Here is a 22,039-nt window from a genome sequence, read left to right as displayed (position 1 = left end):
GATTTAGGTTTAGGGAAATCTCAATACGTACATCTATCAACTGCTCTGCAGCGTCCTATATAAACATGTCAAATAGCAATTCACACAATACATCAAAGGCGATTGTAATTAGTTTGTACATACATACATTTTGTAAACATGTTCGTCTATAAAAAGAAAAACATTTGCAATAGATTTCACGTCATGTCATAAGATTTATATTCTTAGTATTACAAACATTTCATATTATTCATAAAAACATAGAATCTTGTCAAACGATCGATGAGAAAGGGATTTAAAGGATTCCAAATTGGTTAATATACGTTGTAAATAACGCAACCGTTCTCGGGACGACGTGATAATGACTTGTAAAGATATGGTTATCATACGTTATAGATGACTCACTCATTCTTGTGACAATGTGATTTTTTTAAATATATCTTGTCAGCATTCACGTTTCATTATCAATTATCATTTCATTTTCATCGTTAGACACGATACATTAAACAGTTTTATCTATGTAAAGTTCATAATGACAAGTAAGAGAAGTGTTTGTCACGTTTAATACATGTTTTTACTTTATGTTAATATATATATATAGATAAGACTGACAGTTGATAATAAAATTGTGTTTTATCAAATTTAGTTGTTTTTAATTCTTTGTCATATATACTGACGTTAGTGCACTTTTTATATTGATAACTATACCAGCTAGTATATTCACGTTAAAGGTGAATACCTGGTATCGTTATCTGGATAAATTAATTATCATACCAAACTTTACGGGATTTTTTTTTATCAAAAAAATTGTTTTCAGAACATCATACCTGACAAGTTTTCTATAACATAGTTGGAAAAAGAAGACGACGTGTATCTTACTAAGACCAGTGTTGTAATAGTCCTCCCATTATCAGCAATAATATTATTCACGCTCAAAATCATTTTCTACATTGTTTTACCGTACATTTGCAATGTGTCTAGTCAATTTGTCAATGCTGAGAATTGAAAACACAATTGTCAAAAATCATTCAATGAATAGTTTATTTTTAGATGCGTTGCTAATGCAGTAAAACTACATTGGAACGCTTTTTCTATTCCTTGATATTATGAAATAAGTTTGTAGGTTTACCTGTATTATTTTATACGTCTTTTTTGCCGGAAACAAGTAAGAAATGGGTGAAAGTGGGTACATAAATTGCATTGATATACTAAGAATGAATCGATTTGCTTATTTACAAACCCATATATCCACCCATAAATATTTATAAATAAACAACATTTTTTTTATAAAACTCATAGTGATATATTATATATTAAGGTTCCCCGTTACGCTGCAACAAAGTATAAATACGCATCGGAAACTGTTTCTATCCATAGCAAGACTAGAGCTTAGATACACCACTACTGAAAAGAAAACCATACCCTATGGACTTTTATGCAAAATGATAAATATAAAATGCACAGAATATAATCAACAACATTCCAAGGAGCTAGACCCGTCGACCTCCGATTGTTATTTATCTTACCGACTGAGCCACCTAGACAAAGAAGTGTCCTCACCCAACTATGCTACAGTTATATCTAAAACGAAATTAAGGGGAGGTAAGTGTACATGCGAAAAAAACAACAGTGCAGTGGGAGAGAATCCTTATTCTACTTTAAATAGTGAAAATGTTTTAGAATAAAAAAATACATATTTATAGAATGGAAAAGTGAAAAAAGCAAGTGGACTATTTACAATAAGTACAATAAGTACCATGTTCACAAAGTTAATGCCTTTTAATTGCACATTTATATTAATTAATATCAGATAAAAAGACATTTTAAAGTAAAGCAATGTTCTATATAAATTGAACAATTTAAATACGGAATCAAATGCTTTACGTAAAATAGCAAACACCATCTTATTGCAACAAATTCACTGTCGCAGTTCTTGTTCGTGAAAACAGTTTAAGCGTGCCATCACAATTCTTGAGCTATCATCGAAAAAGTCACACAAAAATGATTTACGTAAGGTTAGGCACATCAGCTATATCGTTAGAACGCCAATACCAACACTTCTGTAATTCAAATTAACCGTTAAATATGCTACTGTTCATTTACAAGGTCTAAATGCGGATGAATAATGAAGGTCTCACTTCTGCAAAGATAAACCAACAAGCACATTTTATCTATGGCATCATATTTTTCACTCTGGTAATGTGATCCATGAAAAGTTTATCACAAATAAGTGGTCATCACTTTGTCCACTCGCCAGTGAAATGCAGTCTTTGTTTTTACTACATTCATTACTTCCGTCGCTCGTTTCACCTTCGAGTCCATGTATATATATCAACAATATCATGTTCATAAACTCGTAGTCTTTTTTTTAGATGGTCGTGCTGTGCAGGTGGTACCCCGTTAAGTGGGTACCTGTCTATACTGTGGTTGTGGTAATTGTAACTGTTGATGTTATATTGTGGTTGTTGTTGTTGTGTAAATGGTTTACCCGGCTGTGATGTTGACGGTTGATATTATATTGTGGTTGTAGTTGTTGTGTAAATGGTTTACCCGGCTGTGATGGTAACTGTTGATATTATATTGTGGTTGCAGTTGTTGTGTCAATGGTTTACCCGGCTGTGATGGTAACTGTTGATATTATTTTGTGGTTGTAGTTGTTGTGCAAATGGTTTACCCGGCTGTGATGGTAACTTGATATTCATGGACTTGTGGGTAGTTTTACGCGTTGTACTGGTTAGTTTGAGTAATCTATTGTGACTGTCTTTATTAATGTGTGTTATACCCTCTGTTTGTGCCTGGATGGGTAAATGAAGATAACTTGACTGTCGATGTTCCTTCATTACATATTTTACATTTTTTCGTCCATTGTGATCTCAGTCATTTCCACTGGAGGGTGACCGTTCTTCTCCTCTGGCAAATGCTCTTCTGACACGTATCCGTTATTATCGGCTACGTGAAAGTCCCTATTAGCTCGTTTAAACGCACTGGAGTATCGGCCAGTCCTGTTTTCCTCCTCTGCCGGCCCCCATGAATCTAAAGGTGTCGTTGCTGCTTTAAACCCCTACAACATTGAAATGTAGATAGCTAATCATTGTCATGATGAACTATCGGGTCTCGTTTTGAACGTATTTCATGACACTGTCCCTTGAACGTATTTGTTCCACAAATCAATACAAATAATACAGTTATCACAATGGCGTCGAACAAAGAAAATACATACGACATTACACCAGAGCATTAACTTAGACTTGATACCACAAAACATAGGGAGTGGAAAAAACCCACGGAAAGACAAACTTTACACCCATAGAAACCCAGAGGCGAAACATTGTGTTTTTCTCGAAACCATGTGGCATTTGCAAAGAATATTTGCCGTCAAATGATTGAAACTACGATCGGAGATAGAGTGAAAACTGCTTAATTAAATAGCTCAACCAAAACAATTTTTAATTGCATAATGTTCTTAACAATATTCTTAAAGCAACAGAAATCAACGTGGTAATCACGTAAATCAAACATAACTTTTAAAAACATTATCTATCGATATTTACGATACTTAAACAACTATTTAATGTATAAATGTTTCCTTATTCGGAAGTACCTACCCCATATCTTACAAGCTGAATTATGGCAACCACGATGATACACAATACCGGAATAGCCACCAGGACCCAGCCGACACCTTGTGCCCAGTCCTCGAACACATAATCACCATATGCTGAAGGCACGAATTTTACCACTGATGCCACCATGATCGCCTAGAAAAAGAGACCAATGCATGATTTAATCAACCTAAAGATATGTATAACCATATGGCACTGTGATATAAGTGTATTTATTTGCCGATGAATACAACAGTTACTTGCTTATTAATGAAATTTCAATAGTTGTACACATTCATAAATAAATAATGATGCAATGGATATCTTTTTTCAAGCACTTTATAACTTAATAAAGAATACACCCTTTACTTGCTTATCATTCAAAGTAATCAATTTTAGTAGAAGCATTATAGAACGTACTGTTACATTGTGACAATATATATTGTTTATAGAACTATATTGTTGTTATCTGTTTTATTCATTTAATTATATATATTCTTTTAATATTGTTCATTATATGTAAACTTCAGAAATTTTATTTTGTAATACTTATATCATAGTTCCAATAAATCGGTAGTATTTGAAGCTATATACATACAAGAACAATGAGGGGTGATATGACGGTCCAGGTAGCTTTCCAAAAGATGTTTGGTCGGAATCCGAGCATCATTTCAACATCATCACAGAAATTAGTCAAGCCTAAATACAAATATTAACTCGTGAGGCATAAAGCAAAACATCAAAACAAATATAACGTCAATTGCTTACATTTCATCTTTGCAGAAAAAATAATGACATTTGGAAAAAAAATCATTTATCACAACAGAAAGTATCAAACGAAGGGAGGTAATTCACATTAAGTTGAAGTATTAGTTGCTGTTAAATTGAGAATAATTTCCCTGCATCCTTATGCGTTACTAGACAAATTGTGTATTTTTTTCTATCACTGTGCTAGCTATTGGAAATAGTTGATGATTTGAGTTATAACAGGTAGGAAAACATTACAAGACCAAAACATAATAATAGATAACAAGCTTAGGCGAATACTATGCGCTTGATTATATTATTATTATTTCATTTGGTTCTGAACTGCTACAACAATTGTCATTGACCGAGTGAGATTGCCCAGCCAGTGGCATCAACTTACCATAGGACCACATAAGGGCGACCAGCTCACAAAAGGCAATGAACAGTATCCCGTATGATCCAGAGTAGTCATTCATCAATGTTAGTACCCATATACCACCCTACACAGAGTGATGATACAAACATGATTAACCCTGTACATATAAAGTGACACCTCGCTATCAAAAACATAACATAATTAACTCTGCCATACACATCAATTTATGGTGAGAGTGTGTATAGCAATGGTGGTTTACAGAGTAACATTGACGATATCATACCAGACACTACAGACGCTAAAAGTTGCTTAAATCTGAAGGGAAACAAACGATATTTTCAAACTATATGATATAAATAACAATGACTATAAACACAAACCTGTTAAGCAGCAATCTTTAAGAGACGTTGGTCATGGACAGTTTACAAACATTAATGATTGTCATTGCTCTGAGTGATTGAGCTAGGAATGAGAATCATGTATGCGTTAAAATTGTCTGTGCAAAACTATCAGTGATCTATAGCACTTTTACCTAAGTGATTTTAGTAAGTCCCAATACAATTGCCACATACAAACAACACCATTACATATCCGGGTACTGTTAGAGAGTTCCTCGTAATACAGACACACAAAACTATGAACCTAATTGAGTAACGTTTGCAGATCCTGACATAAAGCTCATAACGCACACACACATACCGAAGAACCTACCTGAGTGACGTTAGTTAGTCCCAGTAAAAAAAGTGTCATGCACACAAAAAACACCCAGTACGTTTTATATCTGCGTAGCACACCAGGAAATTCATCTGAGAGAGCGCTTATAACTCCTTCCACCATACCAAACTGTAGAAGAAACATTCCAAATAAATTCACTGGTACATATAATGTTATTTGATATAGAACAAGTGTTATAATTAGTTTTATAAAGTAAAATTCAACTTAGCAAATACTCACAGAAACAATATAAGCAAAGTCAAGTGATGAATTCCAACAGACGCTTACCCTTTCAGAACACATGGTCTTATTTTCCTTGAATGTTTTTATTGCGTTCTTCTTTCCATATATATTTTTTTACTTAGTTTGATCCATTTTGATTTCTGGTTTTGCCGACATTTCCGTATTTTTCTGTCACAGTATGAGTGGCATTTTCATTTATTTAAAGATCAAATTAAATTTGAAAAATGTACAACCAGCTGTCTGATGTAAACGACACAAGTAATAATTTATTCAGAAAGGCGCCCTGACTAATACTTAAAGCTAAATAAACTTCATAAGTTGTCAAAGATTGAAGATAAGCAAATAGATTTCATTTTGTAAGATAAATAAATGGATTACCTGGCTAGACATTCCGAGTAACAGCAACATGAAGAAAAACAAAAACGCCCAAATAGGGGGGAACGGCATTCTGGCAATGCCTTCGGGATAGGCGATGAAAACAAGACCTGGACCTGAAGGGGAAACGGAATCACAAAGTCGTTGAAAGCAGCAGTCAAAGAAAAGCCCATACAGGGACCGTAGAGATAGCATTGAATATACTTGAAAATAAATGTCCCCCGGTGCAAATATTTGGTCATGTTACACATTGCTTTCCACCTAGGGCCTTGAGAAATATAGCAGCGCATGGTCAACTACCAGCACATTTTGTCAAAACGTCTTTCCACTGCATTCGTAAACATTTAATTAATGTATACATATATTATGTATAAGATACTCATTACGATATGCTGATCAGAGCAACATATTTAAAGCGTCACCTGAGTTTTATGTTCTGTTAAAATATAATTAAAAGAGTATGTGCTAACCTGCGAATAATTATTATAACCGGTGGTAAGGTACAAACCGATCGTAGAGAACCATAAAGAACAATTATAACCGGTGGTTAGGTATAAACCGGTCGTAGAGAACCATATAGAACAATTATAACCGGTGGTTAGGTATAAACCGATCGTAGAGAACCATAAAGAACAATTATAACCGGTGGTTAGGTATAAACTGGTCGTAGAGAACCATAAAGAACAATTACAACCGGTGGTTAGGTATAAACCGGTCGTAGAGAACCATAAAGAACAATTATAACCGGTGGTTAAGTATAAACTGGTCGTAAAGAACCATAAACAATAATTATAAACCGGTGGTTATGTACAAACTCGTCCTAAAGAGCCATACACAATAATTATAACCGGTGGTAAGTACAAACTGGTTATAGAGAACCATAAACAGTTATTAAAACTGATGCTAAGGTATAAACCGGTCATAGAAAACCATAAACAATAATTATAACAGGTGTAAAGGTACAGACCGTCGATGGTGACCCATACACAACAATTATAACCCGTGTTAAGGTACAGACCGGTGGTGGTGAGCATTACAAAAAATATATCACCGGTGGTAAGGTACAGACCGGTGGTGGTGACCATTACACAAAAAATATAACCGGTGTTAAGGTACAGATCGGTGGTTTTGACCCTTACACAACAATTATAACCGGTGTTAATGTACAGACCGGTGGTGGTGACCCTTACACAATAATTATAACCGTGTTAGTGTACAGACCGGTGGTGGTGACCCTTACATAACAATTGTAACCGGTCTTAAGGTACAGACCGGTGGTGGTGACTCATAGACAATAATTATAATCGGTGTTAAGGTACATACCGGCGGTGGTGACCCTTACACAACAATTATAACCGGTGGTAAGGTACAGACCGGTGGTGGTGACCCATAGACAATATTTATAACCACTGGTAAGGTACAGACCGGTGGTGGGGACCCATAGACAATAATTATAACCGTTGTTAAGGTACAGACCGGTGGTGTTGACCTAAAGACAATAATTATAACCACTGGTAAGGTACAGACCGGTGGTGGGGACCCAAAGACGATAACTATAACCGGTGGTAAGGTACAGACCGGTTGTGGTGACCTATTGACAATAATTATAACTGGTAGTAAGGTACAGACCGGTGGTGGTGACCCATAAACAATAATCATAACCGTTGTTAAGGTACAGACCGGTGGTGTTGACCCATACACAATAATTATAACCGTTGTAAGTTACAGACCGGTGGCGGTGACCCATACACAATAATTATAACCATTGTAAGGTACAGATCGGTGGTGGTGACCTATTGACAATAATTATAACTGGTAGTAAGGTACAGACCGGTGGTGGTGACCCTTACATAACAATTGTAACCGGTCTTAAGGTACAGACCGGTGGTGGTGACTCATAGACAATAATTATAATCGGTGTTAAGGTACATACCGGCGGTGGTGACCCTTACACAACAATTATAACCGGTGGTACGGTACAGACCGGTGGTGGTGACCCATACACAATAAATATAACCGTTGTAAGGTACAGACCGGTGGTGGTGACCATTACACAAAAAATATAACCGGTGTTAAGGTACAGATCGGTGGTTTTGACCCTTACACAACAATTATAACCGGTGTTAATGTACAGACCGGTGGTGGTGACCCTTACATAACAATTGTAACCGGTCTTAAGGTACAGACCGGTGGTGGTGACTCATAGACAATAATTATAATCGGTGTTAAGGTACATACCGGCGGTGGTGACCCTTACACAACAATTATAACCGGCGTTAATGTACAGACCGGCGGTGGGGACCCTTACACAATAATTATAACCGTGTTAGTGTACAGACCGGTGGTGGTGACCCTTACACAATAATTATAACCGTTGTAAGGTACAGACCGGTGGCGGTGACCCATACACAGGTACAGACCGTTGGTGGTGACTCAAAGAAAATAATTATAACCACTGGTAGGGTACAGACCGGTGGTGGTGACCCATAAACAATAATTATAACCGGTGCTAAGGTACAGACCGTTGGTGGTGACCCAAAGACAATAATCATAACCCCTGGTAAGGTACATACCGGTGGTGGTGAATAATTATAACCGTGGTAAGGTACAGACCGGTGGCGGTGACCCATACACAATAATTATAACCGTTGTAAGGTACAGACCGGTGCAGGTGACCCATACACAATAATTATAACCGTTGTAAGGTACAGACCGGTGGTGGTGACCTATTGACAATAATTATAACCGTGGTAAGGTACAGACCGGTGGCGGTGACCCAAAGATAATAATCATAACCACTGGTAAGGCACAGACCGGTGGTGGTAGCCCATAGACAAAAATTATAACCGTTGTAAGGTAAAAGACAATAATCATAACCACTTGTAAGGTACAGACCGATGGTGATGACCCATCAACAATAATTATAACCAGTGGTGAGGTACAGACCGCTGGGGGTGACCCATAGACAAAAATTATAACCGTTGTAAGGTACTTATAACCACTGGTAGGTACATACCGGTGGTTGTGACCCAAAGACAATGATTATAACCACTGGTGAGGTACATACCGGTGGTGGTGCCCTATTGACAATAATTGTAACCGGTGGTAAGGAGACCGGTGGTGGTGAATAATTATAACCGTTTTAAGGTACAGACCGTTGGTGGTGGCCCAAAGACAATAATTAGGTGTTAAGGTACATACCGGTGGTTGTGACCCAAAGACAAAAATTATAACCGTTGTACCTTACAACGGCTATAATTATTGTGTAAGGGTCACCACCACCGGAATGTACCTTACCAGTTGTGTATGGGTCACCTGCACCGGTCTGTACCCTACCAGTGGTTATGACTATTGCCTATGGGTCACCACCACCGGAATGTACCTTACCAGTGTTTATAATTATTGTCTCTGGGTCACCACCACCTGTATGTACCTTACCAGGGGTTATGATTATTGTGTATGGGTCACCACCGACGGTCTGTACCTTTACAACTGTTATAATTATTTGCTATGGGCCACCACCACCGGCCTGTACCTTACCAGTCACCACCACCAGTCTGTATCTTACCACCGGTTATAATTTTTCTTTATGGTTCTCTACGCCCGGTTTATACCTAACCACCGGTTATAATTGTTCTATATGGTTCTCTACGACCAGTTTATACTTAACCACCGGTTATAATTGTTCTATATGGTTCTCTACGACCGGTTTATACCTAACCACCGGTTGTAATTGTTCTTTATGGTTCTTTACGACCAGTTTATACCTAACCACCGGTTATAATTTTTCTTTATGGTTCTCTACGCCCGGTTTATACCTAACCACCGGTTATAATTGTTGTGTAAGGGTCTCCACAACCGGTCTGTGCCTTAACAACGGTTATTATTATTGTTTATGGGTCTCCACTAACGGTCTGTACCTTAGGACCGGTTATAAATATTGTTTATGGGTCAACACCAACGGTCTGTAGCTTACCAGTGGTTATCATTATTGTCAATAGGGCACCACCACCGGTCTCCTTACCACCGGTTACAATTATTGTCAATAGGGCACCACCACCGGTATTTACCTTACCACCGGTTATAATTGTTCTATATGGTTCTCTACGACCAGTTTATACCTAATCGCCGGTTTTAATTGTTCTTTATGGTTCTCTACGACCAGTTTATACTTAACCACCGGTTATACGGTTATAATTATTGTGTAAGGGTCACCACCACCTGTATGTACCTTACCAGTGGCTATAATTATTTTCTTTGTGTCACCACCAACGGTTTGTACCTTACCAGTGTTTATAATTATTGTTTATGGGTCTCCACTAACGGTCTGTACCTTAGGACCGGTTATAAATATTGTTTATGGGTCAACACCAACGGTCTGTACCTGTGTATGGGTCACCTGCACCGGTCTGTACCTATTGACAATAATTATACCCGTTGTAAGGTACAGCCCGGTGGGGGTGACCTATTGGCAATAATTATAACCGGTGCTAAGGTACAGACGGTTGGTGGTGACCCAAACACAATAATTATAACCAATGGTAAGGTCCATACCGGTGGTGGTGACTCATAGACAATAATTAGAACCTCTGTTAAGGTACATACCTGTGGTGGTGACCCAACGACATTCATCATAACCACTGGTAGGGTACAGACCGGTGGTAGTGACCCATAGACAAAAATTATAACCGTTGTAAGGTACAGACGGGTGGCGGTCACCCATTCACAAAAATTATAACCGTTGTAAGGTACTTATAACCACTGGTAATGTACATGCCAGTGGTGGTGACCCAAACAAAATAATTATAACCGTGGTAAGGTACAGCCCGGTGGTGGTGACCCCTAGACAATAATTATAACCTGTTGTAAGGTATAGAACGGTGGTGGTGGCCCAAAGACAATAATAATAACCGTTGTTAAGATAATTATAACCGTTTTAAGGTACAGACCGTTAGTGGCGACCCATAAACAATAATTATAACCATTGTAAGGTACAGACGGGTGGCGGTCACCCATTCACAAAAATTATAACCGTTGTAAGGTACAGACGGGTGGCGGTCACCCATTCACAAAAATTATAACCGTTGTAAGGTACTTATAACCACTGGTAGGTACATACCGGTGGGGGTGACCTATTGACAATAAGTATAACCTCTGGTAAGGTTCAGACCGGTGCTGGTGACCCAAAGACAATGATTATAACCACTGGTGAGGTACATACCGGTGGCGGTGACCCACAGATAATAATCATAACCACGGGTAAGGTACATACCGGTGGTGTTTACCCAAAGACAATAAACATAACCCGTGGTAAGGTACAGCCCGCTGGTGGTGCCCCATAGACAATAATTATATCGGGTTGTAAGGTACAGACTGGTGGTGGTGACTGGTAAGGTACAGGCCGTTGGTGGTGACCCATACACAACAAGTATAACTGGTGTATACCGGTGGTGGTGAACCCTTACACAACAAGTATAGACATACCGGTGGTGGGGACCCAAAGACAATAATAATAACCGTTGTTAAGGTACAGACCGGTTGTAGTGACCCTTACACAATAATTATAGCCGTTGTAAGGTACAGCCCGCTGGTGGTGCCCCATACACAATAATTATAACCATTGGTAAGGTACATAACCGTTGTTAAGGTACACACCGGTGGTGGTGACCCTTACACAACAAGTATAACTGGTGTTAAGGTACAGACCGTTAGTGGTGACCCATAAACAATAATTATTACCGGTGGTAAGGTACAGACCGGTTGTGGTGACCCTTACACAACAAGTATAGCCGGTGTTAAGGTACAGACCGATGGTGATGACCCATAAACAATAATTATAACCGGTCCTAAGGTACAGACCGTTGGTGGTGACCCATAACAAATAATCATAACCGGTGGTAAGGTACAGACCGGTGGTGGTGACCCATACACAATAATTATAACCGGTGGTAAGATACAGACTGGTGGTGGTGACCTATTGACAATAATTATAACTGGTGGTAAGGCACAGACCGGTGGTGGTGACCCATACACAATAATTATAACCGGTGGTAAGATACAGACTGGTGGTGGTGACCTATTGACAATAATTATAACTGGTGGTAAAGTACAGACCGGTGGTGGTGACCTATTGACAATAATTATAACTGGTGGTAAAGTACAGACCGGTGGTGGTGACCCTTACACAATAATTATAACCGTTGTAAGGTACAGACCGGTGGTGGTGACCTATTGACAATAATTATAACCAGTTGTAAGGTACAGACCGGTGGTGGTGACCTATTGACAATAATTATAACCGTTGTAAGGTACAGACCGCTGGTGGTGACCCATACACAATAATTATAACCGTTGTAAGGTACAGACCGGTGGTGGTGACCCATTGACAATAATTATAACCGTTGTAAGGTACAGACCGGTGGTGGTGACCTATTGACAATAATTATAACCGTTGTAAGGTACAGACCGCTGGTGGTGACCCATACACAATAATTATAACCGTTGTAAGGTACAGACCTGTGGTGGTGACCTATTGACAATAATTATAACCAGTGGTAAGGTACAGTCCGGTGGTGGTGACCTATTGACAATAATTATAACCAGTTGTAAGGTACAGACCGCTGGTGGTGACCCATACACAATAATTATAACCGTTGTAAGGTACAGACCGGTGGTGGTGACCCATACACAATAATTATAACCGTTGTAAGGTACAGACCGGTGGTGGTGACCCATACACAATAATTATAACCGTTGTAAGGTACAGACCGGTGGTGGTGACCCATACACAATAATTATAACCGTTGTAAGGTACAGACCGGTGGCGGTGACCCATACACAATAATTATAACCGTTGTAAGGTACAGACCGGTGGCGGTGACCTATTGACAATAATTATAACCGGTGGTAAGGTACTGACCGGTGGCGGTGACCCATACACAATAATTATAACCGGTGGTAAGGTACAGACCGCTGGCGGTGACCCATACACAATAATTATAACCGTTGTAAGGTACAGACCGGTGGTGGTGACCCAAAGACAATAATTATAACCACTGGTAAGGTACATACCGGTGGTGGTGACCCATACACAATAATTATAACCGTTGTAAGGGACAGACCGGTGGCGGTGACCTATTGACAATAATTATAACCGTTGTAAGGTTCAGACCGCGGGTGGGGACCTATTGACAATAATTATAACCGTTGTAAGTTACAGACCGCTGGTGGTGACCTATTGACAATAATTATAACCGTTGTAAGGTTCAGACCGGTGGTGGTGACCTATAGACAATAATTATAACCGTTGTAAAGTACAGACCGGTTGTGGTGACCTATTGACAATAATTATAACCGTTGTAAGGTACAGACCGGTGGTGGTGACCTCTTGACAATAATTATAACCGTGGTAAGGTACAGACCGGTGGTGGGGACCTATAGACAATAATTATAACCGTGGTAAGGTACAGACCGGTGGTGGTGATCCCTAGACAATAATTATAACCGTGGTAAGGTACAGACCGGTGGTGGTGACCTATTGACAATAATTATAACCGTTGTAAGGTACAGACCGCTGGTGGTGACCTATTGACAATAATTATAACCCTTGTAAGGTACAGACCGCTGGTGGTGACCTATTGACAATAATTATAACCGGTTGTAAGGTACAGACCGCTGGTGGCGACGTCCTGGACATCTCTGCCGGTAATGTGAGCCATGAATCCCAGCACGGAAAATATCACAAAACCTGCGAATACACTCGTACCACAGTTTATTGTGGCGACCAAAATGGCGTCCCTGAAAAATAAAGTTTCCAAAAACGTTACTTAGTTTGCTGCTCTATGCTTAATAAAAACATATTATGACAATACAACTGTATTTTGTATTGTTTATTTCTTTCCTTACACCGTTTCTCCAGATATAAGCCTCATCGGTATAAAGTATAACAAGTCAATGACGTTTTAATAAACTTACATTAAGGAATCCTATCACATGTAATTATCAATTTACATCCGATCGTACATTGACATTCGACTTACATTCAACAGATACTAAAAATAAAAACGTTCAGAAAGCCTTCGTCCAGAGAAATATTTGAACGTACTGCTTAGACCGATGTTTGCCTAGTATTATATCCGCGTTAAACAATGTCAAAAGTATTGATACACCCATCTATACGAAACTTTAACTTCAAACAAGAACATTATTTAAATCAACATTCATGTCTCCTTGAGATTTCGCCTCATTTATTCACTTACCTATAACAGTTATTTTTGAATTTGTTATAACTGGACATCGTTATAAGACTTCCGAACGCTGGTCCTAAAGAGTAGAAAATCTGACTGGCGGCATCAATCCACGGCTGTAACAGCAATTTATCGATTTGTTGTTAAAACAGTCAGATGTTTAATGAACAACGTTGACATACTCGACATTTTTACATTTTGAGATATACCGTCAGAAGAATTTGTTTCCCATACAGTATAATTTAACTACAGAAAATATCATGGACTTTATATAAACAGAATGCAATATTTCTTTACACATCATTCAAACTTGATGATTTATTTTTATTTTTGTATAGTTCAACAATAGGCTTTTTGGAATAATAATGATTATACTTAAGGACATTGTATTTTACGACGATGTAACTGTCTTTGTTCTTATCTATTGGTACTAAAACGAAAGCCATACCCTCGGATTGGCGAGTTGTTCCCATTTAGGAATAATATAAAACTCTATCCCCTTCTTATATCCTTCGAGCGTAAGGCCTCTCACCAACAAAATGACCAACACCAAGTATGGGAAGGTGGCTGTGAAATATATGACCTGCAAAACGACAGAGAAAAATGTCAATTACCACATAGACATGACAATTATAAAGTTACCAAAAAACCCTTATTTGATATTATATATCTGTACTGGATACAGAGGATGCTAGCCCTCGTCACCTCTGTTAATGCTCGGCGTTTTAAATAGCACTATATCAGCTACATTAAACAAACCATGACTCTTATTCTGCTCTGCAGGGAGGATGTGACCGACAAGAGGTAGAAATACCAACAAAATGAAATGTAAGACATGTCACTTAGATACTTCCCCTGCGTGTTCTCCAGCTTAGATTTGGCGGTTTTCAGGTGCATTCTGTATGATTGGATGTTGTTTGAAAGGATAAAAAGAAACTGAGCGTGCAAATATATGCATGTGCCATATGGTGAAAAACAGAGGTTTCACTAACACGATCGCCAGTGGACAATGGTACGAAACAGGGAGTGTGCAAGCTGTCGGCGTATGAATACAATGTGACCACACCAACCTTTCCGGAAGATTTGACGCCTTTCATCAAAGAGAAGAAAATGAATATCCAAGCTATAAGCAGAGTAACTGTCAATTTGGGGCTGATTTCGCCAATACCTCCAATGTTGTCAACTTCGTTCAGCCTCAATACAAAGTTACTGTAAACAGAGGGCGAAATGCATTAATGTTCTCCTCGGCGGCGCTACTTCTCCAACCGGCCATACTGTGTCGTCACCATCCTCCGGGTTTTACTTCTTGTAAATTCCGTGTAAGCGCGTGTGAATCCCTGTAAAGAAGTGTGCGCATGCATATTGCTTACAACATCTTTATCATTCAACGACAACGCTGATGACAGTGTTTGGTTCTTGTTGTAATATTAATGGTGCTATATTAGTCGAAAAGCAGGTTTGTGTCTGATCTATGTTGTTTAAAAATTCCTAACCAATTTATACTGCCTCGTTTGCTTTGCGCATTGATTACTTACGTAAAATATTCTTCGCTTGATGTTTTGTATAAGCTCTCGTAGCTGCACTCCGTGAGATTCTTTTTGACGAAGTTGTAGGTGAGGTTCTCGTACGGCAGTCCATAATTCGTGATGGTATTCTCTACGCAAGACACGTTCATCCGTCCTGTGCAAACAGTTTGGGGAAAATGTTAAGAAGAGCAAAAAGTGATCTGATAGCAACGTAATTTTGATCTATTATAATAAGTCTTTAAAATTCAGCCACCTATTCAATGCAAGAGTGGCTGAATTGCGGGACATCTCGATTACTGAATCACCTTTCATAACAATACCAGTGTGTTCAGTAAGCATTTGTTGGATGATGAAAAACTGGATTAGTGTTGGCTGGATTAATGAGTCTTCGCTGGATTAGTGGTTGGATTAATGAGTTACTGGATTAGTAGTGGTTGGATTAATGAGTTACTGGATTAGTAGTGGCTGGATTAAAGAGTCATTGGGTTAGTGGAAGCTGTATTAATGAGTTGCTGGATCAGTGGAAGTTGGATTAATGATTCACTGAATTAGTGGTTGGATTAATGAGTTACTGGATTAGTGTTGGTTGGATTAATGATTCGTTGTATTAGTGTTGGTTGGATTAAGGAGTCGCTCGATTAGTGGTTGGATTAATGAGTTACTGGATTACTGTTAGTTGGATTAATGAGTTACTGGATTAGTGTTGGTTGGATTAATGAACCACTGGATTAGTGTTGGTTGGATTAATGATTCGATGAATTAGTGTTGGTTGGATTAATGAGTCGCTCGATTAGTGGTTGGATTAATGAGTTACTGGATTAGTATTAGTTGGATTAATGAGTTACCTGATTAGTGGATGGATTAATGAGTTACTGGATTTGTGGTAGTTTGATTAACGAGGCATTTAAAATAATCCGGGAATAATGTAAACAATATGGGCCTGCACTTTTTTTTTTTGCCAAGAAAATAATTGTTTCGTCATTAATTTAAGATATATCTTAATTTATTGTATGCTGCAAGTTTCAAATCAGTGTCGAAATCTTAGATGGCGGAGGAATATGTGCATTCATGTTGTAATGATGACATCACAAACAATTACAAAGCCGTTTTTTCTGATTCGCCTCTTTATTTTCAATGCCGGCTATTTCCATCAAATAATACATGGCAACACCATATAACACATTTATCAATAGCGTTCCATAAAATCGAAAAAATAAGTAGCGACACGTTCCCCGGAACACCGTAAGAAACAGTCAGTCGTCTTGGAATAAGTAATGACTTACCTAGCTGGATGTTGAGTTTCTGAGTAGCGTTCATGCTGTCCTCAATCAGTGTTAGATTGTTGATACAATAATCGGAATTCCATGAGTTGCCACATGTAGCCCAGGGTACGTTATTGTCGAAACTGACCAGCGACACCATTAGGTAGTACAGTGCGTAAGCTATGACCACATTATAGTAGATGGCCACCATAGTGGACACGCACACGGACGCATACCCGATACCTGTGTAGGGAGACATAGACACATATACCAGAGATATAAAGATATAGACACTCTCAAAAATGACAAATGTATAACAACTGATAAAGTGAAAAGGAATTTAAAGTATGATGTTTCTTTACCTACTATCCAAATGTATTTAGTTGATTCTAATTATCTTTTCAAAAAATAATACATGCCATGAAATCAACAAATTATCATCATCAAAGCAGTTTTAACGATTTTCTGACCAAGCTTTATGATTTAAAGCATTTGATAATCATTAATATTAAAATTATATTTGTAATATCCGACTGTTTTTTTTTAAAGAATATTGATTAGGTTGCACACGCATTTATACTTTCTTAACTGAACCTTCCCATATATCGGATATAGTAGGGTATTGCCATTCCAAATATAAATGTACTTAGATATAATTTGTAAGTTTTTGGCGGCAGTCGGAAAAGGTTGTCATCATTTCAAACGCCAGTAGACATAGCGCCACCCATGGCACTAAAGAGTCATAAACCGTTAGTTTTCTATAGGTCGTACGTATGCATTTCAAAATTCAAAATAACCCCGAGAATAAATAACGCTATAGAGAACAGACTAAGGAATATTAAAATAGGAAGCACTTGGCCACATTAGCCCCGAGTATACATTCAAGTAGTGTATATGTCCCTCTCTGTGTTCCTTTATTAATAGTTTGATTTAGCTATTTTGAATCCGAACTGCGGTTTTGTTTCCAATTGGATATTTTCTTGCTTTATTCTATAACTTTTATGTACAAAGGAATATTATAACTACATTGCAATAATACCTTCGTTTACAGTGATGACTAAAACACCAGGCGTGCGTTGATATAAACAAACCTTTAAAGAGGGGATTGACTCTCCAAATTGAAATTGGACCTAAGGAAGCAAATTGTCCAAAGGCGAGCTCCAAGAAGAAAACAGGCAAACCTACTAACGCCAGCATGAGCACGTATGGTATGAGGAAGGCACCTGAAAAGCAGACGGAGATTAAGGGCTTAACATATAAGATACTCACAACTGCATCTTAAATAAGTTTCATCGCGAATATGTAACTTTACTGAGCACTGCAGCTACTCCTTACCTGAATAATGCAAGTACATTTTACAGAATCCTGAAGACACATTTTACTGAAATTTACAGGCAGACTATTTCAAATACAATTGTCGTGTTTAAAAGTCCTAGTGTTGTACATGTAAGTGTCCCATGTTCTTTGAGTCTTTACCGAAACATGTGGCGTAATGTGACTGTTTTGCTTACCTATTCCTGTGAGTAGTGGTCTAAATTCTATGGTTTCCTCACTTAAATACGCAGAGACATACTTATTTCAGTCTAATTCTATTTGCTTAGAAATTCTCAAAAGCTTGATCAAGGGTCATGCATATTCAGAAACGCCCAAAACTAATAACAATTTTTAGTTTTAAAATCATGCTTGTTTGTTTACTATTTCATAAATCCGGACACAAGCGCCTAAATTCCTTCTACAGAAATATTTGTTATTAATTTTATACATTTTTAAATACTTTTTTGTACAATCTTGTCCGAGAAACAAAGTATTTTCAGTAATTGTGACTACAAAGACATACTAATCTATTTCCCTCGTTTTTGAATTTCGATCGACAAATATAAACTCATCAGTGACTTTCACTTAATTTCATTAACATCAGGTAAAAAATAATGAAGTATATACTGACCTCCTCCATTCCTGAAACAGAGGTAAGGGAACCTCCAAATATTACCGAGCCCGACAGCATAGCCCACACAGGAGAGGAAGAACTCCACCTGGTTCCCCCACGCACCACGCTCATCAACCTGTAAAACAGAAATATAGGATCAATACGCAAAGCTACTGCCTCAAAGCCTTTTTAACAACAAAACCGGAGGCGAAGTCATGTGTTGTATATGGATACGCATCAATGATTTCCCTAGCGACAGTAAGATGGAGTCAAACTCAAATAAAGAAAAGACGAATCAGATGCACCGCGTGTATTATTCTACTTGTTCGGAATTGTATAAGGCTTTCTTCCCTACTTTCAAACATGTATTTTGCTGGCCTCTTGCAGGGCAGTTCACTTAGTTTGGTATTAGCTATATTTCATGTATTGATTATTGAAAGAAATTTGTGTAAACAACATATGCACGAATATTTTCACAACAAATAGTATGAAAAAACGACAACTATTATAAAAGTGAAAAAACCAAAGCTGAGCGACGCATGAGAGTCAATTTGCGCTTCGCAAAAGTCTTGGTTAATATAGAGTTATTGAGGTTGTTACTGACCGGGTAATTGGGAAGACATATTTGTGTACCTGTTAAGCACAGCGTCAGCTATCTCTGAAGATTTTATTGTTTTACTAAGTGACAATTGAGTACACAGCTGATTCCAGGCGTAATAATAGACCGGGAGTCCCACGTATGATTAATGCCCCTTATCTAGAGTATGGCACTCCCGATAGCATAGCGATGTTGTGGGGAATACACGATTACCTTTGGGTAATTTTCCGTCAGTTTTCTTTAGCTAGAAATTTTCCATTCAGGACTAGAAAAAGGTCGGGATTTTCTCGTTATTGATGTCTTAATAGGCGTTGCATTGACAGACACTAGCGAAAATCTTATTAATACTTTTTTCGTCTCTGGGGTTTAAGACAAATATGAACAAGATTATTAATTCTTTGTAGAGTAAACATTTTTTGTATATCTGCCTGAATTACTTGCCAGAAACGTACACCTGAATTCGTGACATCAACATATCCTCCCGCGTACTAGTGTGTCATAGCTAACCCGGGCATTCGTGTTATCAACAGTTTTGTCCTCGAACAAATAACACTCTAGATAACATTTAACGTAAGGTTATTATGTTTTTATCGCTATAGTTATCATGGGTAAGATACTCATATTTTATCGGTTAAGTTCACACTTAAACACCCGAGGAACATCTTGTTTAAGACATGTGCTCGATTGCGGTCTCAAATTTTGTTTCTAATAGGATGGAAGATTAACAACGGACGTAGAGTCGTTCTAAACAACAACTTAAAATACAAACATGTAACAACCGTATAGCCCCAGTCGTTCAGGTTGTCAGCATAAATGATAGAGGATTAGAGTATGGGTGCAATTCAGACGGAGATCAGGAGGTTTACTTATTACAATTACTTTCTTACTGTCGGATCAAATCATTATAACATGGTTCGGTAAATTGTTTAATTCCACATTTCAATTTAAGTTTAAGTAGAAGACCCATTGTTCCCACGTGTGCGCGTAGGTAGAAAATATTGCATGTAATTCATTAGGGCGCATGTACACGCAAGGTGATACGGAAAGGTATATGTATTAAAAAAATAGGTGTAAAGCATCGACTGGTGTCACAGAAACAATGCATCAATTAAGAAGTATTGACCATTAAACAATACACAGGTTATGTATATAAATAATGAGCAAAAGATAATAACCTACCTTTTGGTTCGTCATGTCGTGGTGTCTATCCCGATCGATACACAGACTGGCAATATTTCAATTCGGGTGTTGAATTTAAACTTACTATCGGACAGACTGACACACTTCTGATCGCTGATTGGTCAGTCTTATCGCAGGGACGATACCAACCAGGTTCTACCTGTTTGAATCGGGGCTGTATACTTAATATAAAAAAATAGGTAAGGATATAAATCAGCATCATGATAGTTAAAAAAACCGGAATGTTTGCAGAGCATTTGACAAGGACATCGTTAAATTTGCGGTGCAGGAAATGCTTTCCCTTCCGGGGAACTCTGTTTCGCTTCGTGTTTAGAAAGGGTGTTATGTTGCTGTTTCGCCTCTTGTTTTCCCATCAGATGGGGTGCAGGGCTGCTGTATGCTTCGTGTTTTCCCATCAGAAGGAGTGCAGGGCTGCTGTACCCTTCGTGTTTTTCCATCAGAAGGGGTGCAGGGTTGCTGTACGCTTCATGTTTTCCCGTCAGAAGGGGTACAGGCTTGCCCTACGCTTCGTGTTTTCCCATCAGAAGGGCTGCAGGGCTGCTGTACGCTCCATGTTTTCCCCATCAGAAGGGGTACAGGCTTGCTGTACGCGTCGTATTTTCCCATCAGAAGGGGTTCAGGGTTTTGCTGTACGCTTCGTGTTTTCCCATCAGAAGTTGCAGGGTTGTTATTTCGCCTCGTGTTTTTCCGACGGAAGGGGTTTCAGGTTGCTGTTTCGCCTCATGTTTTCCCGTCGGAAGGATTACCGGGTTGCTGTTTTGTCTCATTTCTTTCTCATCGGAAGAGGTGTCAGGTTGCTGTTTTGCCTCGTGTTTTCCCGTCGGAAGGGGTGTCGGGTTGCTATTTTGCCTCATGTTTTCCTGTCGGAAGAATTATCGGGTTGCTGTTTCGCCTCGTGTTTTCCCATCCGATGGGTTGTCATGTTGCTGTTTCGCCTCGTGTTTTCTCATCCGAAGGGTTGTCAGGTTGCTGTTTCGCCTCGTGTTTTCTCATCAGAAGGGGTGTCAGGTTGCTGTTTCGCCTCGTGTTTTCCCGTCGGAAGGGTTGTCAGGTTGCTGTTTCGCCTCGTGTTTTCCCATCCGAAGGGTTGTCAGGTTGCTGTTTCGCCGCGTGTTTTCCCATCCGAAGGGTTGTCAGGTTGCTGTTTCACCTCGTGTTTTCCGTTCCGAAGGGTTGTCAGGTTGCTGTTTCGCCTTGTGTTTTCCTTTCAGAAGGGGTGTCAGGTTGCAGTTTCGCCTCGTGTT

At 38.7% G+C, this 22,039-nt stretch overlaps 1 protein-coding gene across 1 annotated transcript; it reads right to left on the bottom strand.

The window, feature by feature from the left end:
- Positions 1-1,005: 1,005 nt before the first annotated feature.
- LOC110458248 (sodium- and chloride-dependent glycine transporter 1-like) lies at positions 1,006-20,841 on the bottom strand. The gene is made up of 15 exons (XM_021509864.1): positions 20,775-20,841; positions 19,016-19,133; positions 18,162-18,293; positions 17,092-17,313; positions 15,818-15,962; positions 15,353-15,491; positions 14,731-14,865; positions 14,295-14,398; positions 13,709-13,833; positions 6,040-6,152; positions 5,416-5,547; positions 4,729-4,828; positions 4,180-4,280; positions 3,585-3,737; positions 1,006-3,040 (listed from the first exon to the last, which is right to left on the bottom strand). The coding sequence occupies exons 1-15, from the start codon at positions 20,787-20,789 to the stop codon at positions 2,828-2,830; spliced, it is 1,947 nt and encodes a 648-aa protein (XP_021365539.1). The 5' UTR covers positions 20,790-20,841; the 3' UTR covers positions 1,006-2,827.
- Between the last annotated feature and the right edge of the window lie 1,198 nt (positions 20,842-22,039).

The sequence above is a fragment of the Mizuhopecten yessoensis genome, unplaced genomic scaffold (assembly GCF_002113885.1).
Source record: "Mizuhopecten yessoensis strain PY_sf001 unplaced genomic scaffold, ASM211388v2 scaffold1191, whole genome shotgun sequence".
NCBI classification, from domain to species: domain Eukaryota; kingdom Metazoa; phylum Mollusca; class Bivalvia; order Pectinida; family Pectinidae; genus Mizuhopecten; species Mizuhopecten yessoensis.
Note: the sequence above shows the minus strand (reverse complement) of the source record. Positions and strands in the feature narration are given on the sequence as shown.